This window comes from Cebus imitator, unplaced genomic scaffold (assembly GCF_001604975.1).
Source record: "Cebus imitator isolate Cc_AM_T3 unplaced genomic scaffold, Cebus_imitator-1.0 Scaffold99, whole genome shotgun sequence".
Taxonomy (NCBI): Eukaryota; Metazoa; Chordata; class Mammalia; order Primates; family Cebidae; genus Cebus; species Cebus imitator.
Window position 1 is genome coordinate 6,339,570 of NW_016107414.1, and position 10,008 is coordinate 6,349,577.

A 10,008-nucleotide genomic window follows, 5' to 3' on the forward strand; every position below is an offset into this window, starting at 1 on the left:
CATGCCCAGCTAATTTTTGTATTTTTAGTAGAGACGGGGTTTCACCATGTTGACCAGGATGGTCTCGATCTCTTGACCTCGTGATCCACCCGCCTCGGCCTCCCAAAGTGCTGGGATTACAGGCTTGAGCCACCGCGCCCGGCCCAAGGTCTTTAATTTTAAAGGTGGCAGGTAAGGAAGAAGGTAAAGCACTGGAAAGCCAGAACTGGTTTAAACCAAAAATAGTATTTATTGCTCACTCTGCCTTCAATTCTACCTGGATTAGGTAGTAGAAGGGAAAATGTTTACCCTTCTGCTATGTCAGCACTCTAAAACCTGAGAACTACATTTTGTGAAATAATAAAACTACATTTTCAGGTTTTATGGTGAAATTAAGGGAAAACAGAAGTACCGCTAGCCTCCCATGTGCCACTGTCCCTAATCACAAGAGATGTTTAGAGGTACCAGCTGTGGGGTTTGCTTCTTGCCTTGCTTCAGAATCACAAGCTAATCATTAGCTTTCCTGCTCCCTTGCACTTTCCAGAGCTCTGGTCAGAAGAGGCAGGCAGGGGTGTTTACTCAGCACACTCCAGAGATCCTTTTGCTTGCCAATTGGAAGCTTCTGGTGTCTAGCAGATGCAGCTCAGTGGAGCACCAGGTGCTGCATATGCTCACTGAGCCAGTGGTGGGTTAAAACCCCACGTTTTTTGTTGAACTCCATGCATCAGCTTGCTAAGGCTGCCAAAGCAAGGCTCCACAGACTGAATAGCTTAAAAAAAAACCCGGCAGTGTATTGTCTCAGAGTTCTGGAGGCTAGCACTCTGACATCAAGGTGTTGGCAGAATTGGTTCTCCGAGACTGTGAAGGAGAATCTGTTCTGTGCCTTCTTCCTAACTGTCTTGGTGGGTTGCTGGTTCCTTTGATATTCCTTGGCTTGTAGGCCCATCCCCCTAATCTCTGCCTGCACGTTCACATTTGTTTCTGTGTACACCTGTCATATTGATTTAGCGCTTACTCTAATGACCTCATTTGAATTTGATTACCTCTCTAAAGACGTTGTCTCCATAAAATGTCACATTCTGAAGTACTGAGGCTTAGAACTTCAATAGGTCTTTTTTTGGGGGAGCACAATTCAACCTAACAGGAAGGATGAGGCTATTGCCATTTGTAATCTTCTCTGTAGAGCTGCACGTCCACTCAAAGAGGTCCTGCGGGGAGGCAAGTCACAGGTGGGGAGAAGGGAGAACTGGAGAACTTGCTGATGGGAACAGACTTAAAGTGTCCCGTCTTAGTGGGATCTTGAAGTCGTTGTACAGGGGCCCAGACTTTGGTTGTTCATCCTCACAAACTGGCAGAATTCCTGAGCCCCGTGTTGTGAATGGGGGCACAGAACTGTTTTAAGGGAGTACAGATGCTCCCCTTCAGGTGTTGCTTATTGTCTGCTGGGGAAGATGGGAGAATCCCAGGGCTTGCAGAAGTTGAGGGTGGGGCTATGGGGATATGCAAGGGAAGCACAGTGGGCCTCCTAGCTGCAGAAATAGACAGTGCTCACCAACCAGGCTTTGGTCAGGTTTGGTCAGGTACTGGGGTTGCTGGCTGGTGGTTGTGGTGAGGAGGCATAGCTCAACTGGTTGTAATGATCATTTAAGGCAAACTTGTCCAACCCATGGCCCAAGATGGCTTTGAATGTGGTCCAACACAAATTCATAAACCTTCTTAAAACATTGACGTGTGTGTGTGTGTGTGTGTGTGTGTGTTTTATTTAGCTCACCAGCTATTGTTAGTGTATTTTATGTGTGGCCCAGGACAGCTCTTCCAATGTGGCCCAGAGAAACCAAAAGACTGGACACCCCCAATTTAAGGTATACACATTTATATAAGAATACAGAGGCCCTTGTGCACAGAGAGTGTGTGTTACTATCTTTGGTGTCCAGTGTGGTGCCTGGCATGCCACAAATGTTCAAAGAATTAATGCTACATTCATGTAAGTATATGGTAGAGAAGAAGTAGAGATAATGTGCCTTTTAGGGGAAGGAGAGCCAACTCCTTGTCCAGGACATGACAGCTATTTTTAAAATGTCATTTTTAGTTAGCAATGTGGTTTTTTTTTGTTTTTGAGACAGAGTCTCACTCTGTCACCCAGGCTGGAGTGCACTGGTGCGATCTCAGCTCACTACAACCTTCACCCCCTGGGCTCAGGTGATCCTCCTGCCTCAGCCTCCTGAGTAGCTGGGATTACAGGTGGGCACCGTGATGTCCAGCTAATTTTTGTATTTTTAGTAGTGACAGGGTTTCATCATGTTGATCAGGCTGGTCTCAAACTCCTAAATTCAAATGATCCACCCACCTCGACTTCCCAAGGTGCTGGGATTATGGGCATGAGCCACAGTGCCCAGCTGTTAGTGATGTGTTAGCGATTGGCTTAAATACCCCATGTGAGAGAGGAGAGAGAGAAAGAGAAGTATGCCCCTCTGCAACCTTACCCCTTCCCTCCCTCTGCAGTGTTATAAACTAATCTCAGAAGCGTCATATCATCACCTCTGCTTTGTGCCTGCCATTGGTCACACAGACCAACTCTGGGACAGCGTGGGAAGGGATGACCCAAAGGGATGAATATCAGGAGGTGAGGATTATTGGGGCCATCTTTCAGGCCACTTTCCAATGTTTTTATAGTCTCAGATCTGAAGTTAGGTTTCTCTAATGCTACTTTTATTTTATATTTTTAAACGTTAAAGTTCAGGGGTACATATACAGGTTTGTTATATAAACTCATGTCATGGGGGTTTGTTGTACAGATTATTTTGTCACCCAGGTGTTAAGCCTAGTACCCACTTAGTTATTTTTCCTGATCCTCTCCCTCCGCCCACCCTTCACTCTCTCTCCTTCGGTCAGCCCCAGTGTGTTGTTACCTTCTGTTAGCTCCCACTTACAAGGGAGAACATGTGGCATTTGGTTTTTTGTTCCTGCATTAGTTTGCTATGGATAATGGCCTCTGGCTCCATCCATGTTCCTGAAAAGGACATGATCTCCTTTTTTTTTTTTTAATGGCTGCATAGTTCTAATAGTACTTTTGGAGGAATCTAAGAATTAAGAAATAATCTAGCAATACTGTTTTGGATATTTTCCTTTTCAGTATATATTTCTCGAGTACAAAATGATGTTTTTTTTTTTTTTTTTTTTAAACTGGCTTAGCCAGCATTTTATTTTAGCTTTTTATTACAGAAAATTTCAAAGTTTAGAAAGAGAGAACAATAAAATGAACTTCCGTATACTCAGCTTCCAGTTTCAATAATTATCAGTTCACAGCCAATCCTGTTTCATCCATACCTAAATAGCGCTCCAGCCTCTTATTTCAAAACAAATTCCAGGCATAATATCATTTCATTAAATATATTTCATATGTCTCTTTGAAAAATTGGGAGTCTTTTGAACATCACAATACTAACAAAAGGCAGTAATTTCTAATAACATCAATAATTTTTAATAACATCAAATCTGGGGCTCAAAGTTTTTCTATTGTCTTATCCTTTAAAAATATATTTTTTAGTTTGTTTGAATCAGGATCCATCCAACGTTATAATTTTCAAGATCTTTATGCTTTAGTCTTACAGTCTTAGGATTTTAGTTTGGAAGGTTGGCCTTGGTCATTTCATCTGTCTCTACCTTTTTTTAGATGAGAAAACTTGCCAGGGGTCACAGGGCTGGCTCATTTAAGATTAGAACCTGTACCTGCTGATTGTTAATCTCAGGTGCTTTTCATTTTAATTGGAAAATGTTGTGGAGGTATGTCTTTCCAAAAAAGTTCTCCATCCTTTGGTTTCTGTACATTATAAGCAATGACACAAACATAAACCTGCATCACTGGGACTTGGGTGTTCAAACATGAAGGTTTGAGACCTATATTCCAGCCACGAATCCTGCTCAGAGCCATGTGATGGCTGTAACCACCACTCTCCCCTTTTGTCACCTTTTTAAAAAGGTTAGCTCAGAGGCACAATTATAAAGTCAGTGGGGCTGACTTTTTCACAAACATCCTAAATCTCTCACAGTCCACTGTGCTAAATTTGCGGACTTTCTCACTTAGTTCCTCTGGATTCTGGCATTTTTAAATGTATGTATTCTTTTCCTCATAGTTACCTAACAGTATGGGCTGGAAATCACTCCATGTCAATTCATAATGATCTTCTTCAGTCTTTTTTTTTTTTTGTACCATTGGATTGCTTTAAAAGTTTTTTTGTTGACCTGGATTATCCCAAGTTTAGAAAAAAAAGCTTTTTTGATATTTTGTGGATTTGGTTCTATGTTAGGAATTTTTTGTCACGCTTGTTTTGCCAGAAGCTTTAGGATGCCATGGCATTCTCTTTTGTTGTGAGTCACTGAGGAGGAGCTCTTAGCTTTGCATTGGAACACAGTCCTTGCTGTGCTGTTTGCCTCTTTCCAGCTCCCAGGTTTAATCAGCAGTTAGTTTTACCATTCATGGGGCTAGATCTCCTACCTCTTGGTGGGCCATGCTGGATTTTGGGAGAGAGCCTGGGCAGGACGTGGAACACTTAAATCCAAAAGAATTCTGAGAATCCTTGCCATGAGCTCAAGTAAATGATCATTGTTGCCCTTCCCTGTCTTCCACAGGCCCGTCAGCTCATCCTGCAGTATGGCTTGACCCTTAGTGACCTGGATCGACACCCAGAGGTAAGATCACCACTCAGAGACAGACTGCTGAGTGTTTCTCTCCATTTTTTCATAGCTGTCACTTGTTTGTGGGTTCCAGATGTCTTGTCAAATCTAGGGAAAATGTCAGTTGTATTAAGTTTTCTCCTAGGACCCTGAGTATTAATTCTGGCTGAGGTCACAAGTGCCGAGGTGGTTCATTTTTACCACGTTTCTTGTGGTTTAACCATGAGGGGTCAGTGTGAATGTAATGAAGGGAAGTGGGCCCAGGGCTGCATCGAGGGCTTCTTGAGGTCTTTGTACAGAGGTATAAGAGTGAGACAGCTCATGGAGCTTGCCCCTAAGTGGAGGTAAGGAAGATTCATCTGAGGCAGCCATGGACATTTGAAAACATGGTAAGTTTTGTGGTAAAGACTAACACAGGGGCAGTCCAGAGGAGACTGCAGTTGGTGAGGGTGAGCAGCATCATGCACCCTAGCTGGCATTTTCTGAGCTGTTATTATGTACCAGCTTTTTCTAATTGCTGTACCCATATTAAACTGTTTTATCTCCAGTATTCTTAAAGATAGGGTACCATAATTTTCCCATTTTATAGATGTGAAAAAGGCATTGAGAGGGTAAGTCATACTCCTCAGGCCACAGTTTTTAAGTGACAGAATCAGAATTTGAACTCAGACACATCTATTCTAGATTAATGCTAGTTAGAAGAGTTTCATGGGAAGAGGTAAAGTTTGAATTGAGCTGTAAAGGCCAAGTGGCAAAGGCAGTAGAGAACATTCCAGAGAGTGGTAGGTGGGAACCACAGGAACAGCTCCACGTGGGTGTGTGAGTGTATGGACATTGCTCAGACTGGCTGGGGTGATAGGACAGAGTAAATGGACTGCATTGGTGCCTGGTGGGGATAGGAAAAGTGGGGTAGTTTAATGGCACCTGGAAAACCAGTCTGGGGGTTGAGACTTGATGGTGACCTAGTAACCCACATTTCTGTGGCACACATGGGCCTCACAGGGGTTAGCAGGAACTATGGGAAGGACTTGAGGATTTCTGTGGGCAGAGTCAGGGGCACAGGCTGATCATGTGTTCAGCAGCTGTGAAGAGAGTGGTTTGGGCTGAAGGTGGGCCTGGAGCCCAGACGGAAAAGGTTGCGACTTTCCATACCCCAGAGAATTGCCACAGCGCAGCTTGGCTCTGGGGCTAATGCAGGCTTGGGGAGGGCAGTGCCAGCTGTAACTTCAGACAAAGGCCGGAATCTGTAAAAGTCTGGAAGTAAGCGTGACCCATGTGGAACAGTGTGTGTGTATATATATATATATATATATATATATATATATATATATATATATATATATATTTTATTTATTTTTTTTTCTTTAGTAGTCCTGTTGCAGTAGGAACTGTATTTTTATACCTGTGCCATGCCAGCCATACCAAGCAATTTAGTAACTGTACTATGAATAAAATTTGTACCCTGCATACTGCTTGCTGTCTTTAAAAATGTACTTGGGGTTCCTACATTGTCCATGCAGAATACCATGAATGATGAGAAATGTGTCACTTTCTTGATTTTGAATTTTGAAGGCTAGATGAACTTGTTTGCCCCTCAACTGCCTTTGGGGCTTGTGGTGGAGCTTCTTAATTGAGCCCAGACAAGTGGGGTCTTAGTGGCAATGCCCCAAATAATTTCCAGTTCAGGAACACATCAACTTCCTGATGTCCAGTTGAAATTGCCTGTGAGTTTGCTCACAGTTAGTAGAGACTTCTGAATCAATTTTTTTTTGGTATTTTCCTCACCCTCATTGGAATTTAGTAGCACAGATATTACTATATTGGCCCTTTGGTGGGCCAAAACTCAATGTAATGTCTAAGATTTTTTATTCCCCTACCAACGACCAATATTTGCCTCTTGTGGCGGTGATACCACACTGCAAATCCATGCTCTAAATAACTGCAGCTTGTCCATAGAGAAGCCCCTCAACGAGAAGAGGGAACATAGTCTTGTGGGTAAAAACTGTACCAGGTTAGAGTCCCAAGCCCTGTGCTGTTTCCCTTTGATCCTAGTGGAGCAGCTTAACCTCTTGCAGCTCAATTTCTTGATTTGTTAAGTGGGAGTACTGGAATTAGCTAATAGGGCTGCTGAGTATCTGAGGAGCTATTCCATGCTCAGACTTAGCACAGAGCCTCTCCTCCAGTGGTTTTTGTATCTTTACTTTCCCCTTATACAGATCGACCTTGCCATCGATGGTGCTGATGAAGTAGATGCTGATCTCAATCTCATCAAGGGCGGCGGGTGAGTGTTGAGGGGCTTTTGTGCTGAAGAGTATCTGCCAGTTAATCTTTAGCAAAGCAATATGGATACAGAATAAACAAATGCTTCTGTGACATATGCAAGTTTGTCTTTCTCCTAGGATGTTGATAGCATATGGCCTTAGACCCAGCTCAGCATTTCTGGTCATTAGCAGCAATTTAGTGACAGCCTGGTCCTCTTTAGTGAGGTTATTTATCGTAATGGATTCTCTGTGGATCTGTGTTCTTTTGTTGATTGAAACTTTAAAAACTTAAGGCAAATCAAAATTATACTGGGCTAGATTGTTAAGTCTGTGGATACCCATGTGTGACTTTTGCTTTAAAGCTGTGCTAACCTCTGTGAGCAGTTAGGGGTATTTTTTGTTCCTTTGGAAACATTAATCGGGTATTTCTTCAGTGCTGATTTGGGAAGTGATGGGAATGGTGAGTTGAAAAAGGTGAAATCCTGTTATGCTGGTTCTTATAATCAAGCAGACCATTGAGTGATACAGCATTTGTTTAAAATCACTTTTCTGTCAACTGCAGAAGTGAGATAATTTAGCTGATAAACCTTAGAGATAGAACTGGACCCACATCTGCTGATTCAGTGCTCTGGGCTCTCTCCACTTCATCGCCCTTATTGGCAAATAGTCTATAGGGCAGGTTGTCCAAAGCATGCCCTCCTCAGCTTCTAGACCCTCCCATTCATGCCATCTTCAGTTGACGTCTCCCTGAACACAGTGCTTCCTCTCAGATGCATTTGGATGGAATTATGCCTTGCCTGAATGGGAACCTTGTCTGCTTTCTAGGTTTCTCCTAGACACAGGGTAATGCTTCTATAGTCTGTTTACTGGCAGCAGCATGATGGCATTGGGGCTGTCTGTTTAAAAATTAAAATTTCTCTTTAAGTGTCAGGATTGAGTGGATTTGGGATTCCTATATTTGACCTTAGTTCCCAAACTGAGATTTTTGTCTTACTCCTGTGTTCATTTCCTTCTTTCCTATCCACAGAGGCTGCCTAACCCAGGAGAAGATTGTGGCTGGCTATGCTAGTCGCTTCATCGTGATCGCTGATTTCAGGTACAGTTTCTGGTGTCTGAACTGCCAACTGACGAGATAGATTGGACTCCCAAGCCTCATCTTCATTTTAGTGAAACAGGAAATGGAGCGCTGCAGGGACTGTGACTCTCTGAGGCTGATGGCTAGGGCTTGATACAGTGTGTAGGAGACCTTATATTCTGCTACCAGGCTGAAGGTTGATGTTGCCAATTACATCACTGTTATCTGCAGCCAGGATCTCTAGCACTGTTTCATGTGTTCAGTGGAAGGGGGAAAACAGCTTGTCACCCTGTTAGCAGAGCATGCTCTCATGTGTCATGTCACTCACTGGATCCTCACAGGGAGCCTCAGATGAAGCAGGGTGTGCCCTGCCTATCAGCAGTGACTCAGCATGCCCTGCTTCTTCTTGGGTCAGGGTTTGCTGCACGTGACTGGTGTCATTGATGGTCTTGGACTGGGCTCTCAGATGCTCCTTCAAGGAGTCTGGTCAAAAGCACTTGTGCTGAGCATGTTAATTTCAAATATGTGTATGTGTGTATTTACTTGCAAAATATAGCCACAGGAAAAGCATAAATATTAAACACCTACATACCCACAAGCCTGCAATATCAGATTTTAACATTTTTATCATATTTATTTCAGATAGCTCTTTTCCTATATAGTGAAATAGCTAATTCATTTGAAGCCCCATGTTTACTGCCCTTGATCACTTTCCTTGCCTTCCTACCATCTGATTAATCCCATTCCTGAATTTGGTGTTTGCCTGTACTGTTGAGCTTATTTACTTTTATTGTACTTTTTGACTCCTTTCCAGGAAAGATTCAAAGAATCTTGGTGATCAGTGGCACAAGGGAATCCCCATTGAGGTCATCCCAATGGCCTACGTCCCGGTGAGCCGAGCTGTGAGCCAGAAGTTTGGGGGCGTGGTTGAACTTCGAATGGCTGTCAACAAGGCTGTGAGTGGCCTGACTGGGCCCGGGGTGTGTTGGGTGCACTCAAGTTTTCAGTGTGGTATCCTCCCTTCTCTTCCAGTTAGGTCCTCTGTGCCTTCACCAGGCCATTGAGTTTTATTTATTTATTTTTAAATTGATGTATTTGTTTATTTTTAGAGAATTGTCTTTGTGTTAGTTTCTGTATTCAAACTTATGTAGACAAGACCACACTTAATACAGTGCATCTACTCTGTAAAGATAGGGGAATGATTCTTTCTGTGTCCCTCAGGTTCTGACATTGTCAGGTGATCTGACCTTTGTGCCTGAGGCCTGGAACACCCTGATTAGCAGCTGTTAAACACTGGCTTTGGGAACCTGTTTGGAGCAGAAAGTTTTTTAGGTTCCATGATGTAACTTCTTTTCTCCCTCCTCTTTCCTCTCATTCTGTGGTTAAATGTGACAAGAAGTAGAATTTCTTGGGGTATGTGAACTCTTCCCCAGGAATACACTCCAGATGGTCCAAATTTTTCATGTTTCTCTTTAGCTTCTAAAGTGGATTGCACAGAACTTTTCCCCCGTTTTAAACTTAAGCAAAGACAGTAATCCAAAAGATAACTAGAGTTACATATGTAACTACATAAAAAGTTTGGAGGATATAGAAAAGATCTGTTACCCTATGCCGATACATTTTTATTTTGATATATTTTGTCCCCAGTGTTTCTGTGACTTTTAAAAAAACTGTAGTTCTATTCCTAGTGGTTGTACAGTGCTCTGACGTTCAGACTGACGTTGAGACTGTCGGCGCATGAAATCAATGCAACACGAAATGGAGAAGTTGTTTGACCTTGACCCTGCCAGAGTTCTTGTTTGAAAGCCACGTTGCTGCTAGTGTTCTTACTGTCTTTTGAACTCTTGTTTCTTGCCCTTTTTCTTATTAGCCAGGTAGTAACTTAAGGACGTAGGTAGAGCAATGAATGGAGTAACTTAAGGAAGTAAGAGGCCGGGCGCGGTGGCTCACGCCTGTAATCCCAGCACTTTGGGAGGCCGAGGCGGGTGGATCACGAGGTCAAGAGACCGAGACCATCCT

At 43.1% G+C, this 10,008-nt stretch overlaps 1 protein-coding gene across 1 annotated transcript in view; it reads left to right on the forward strand.

Annotated features, from left to right (window-relative positions):
* The window catches only part of RPIA (ribose 5-phosphate isomerase A), a 59,388-nt gene that overhangs the window by 35,500 nt on the left and 13,880 nt on the right, over nt 1-10,008 (forward strand). Inside the window, exons 4-7 of the mRNA XM_017536546.2 lie at nt 4,609-4,668; nt 6,870-6,934; nt 7,942-8,010; nt 8,804-9,045. Of these exons, the coding sequence (XP_017392035.1) occupies nt 4,609-4,668; nt 6,870-6,934; nt 7,942-8,010; nt 8,804-9,045 (436 nt within the window). The remainder of the gene's footprint in view (nt 1-4,608; nt 4,669-6,869; nt 6,935-7,941; nt 8,011-8,803; nt 9,046-10,008) is intronic.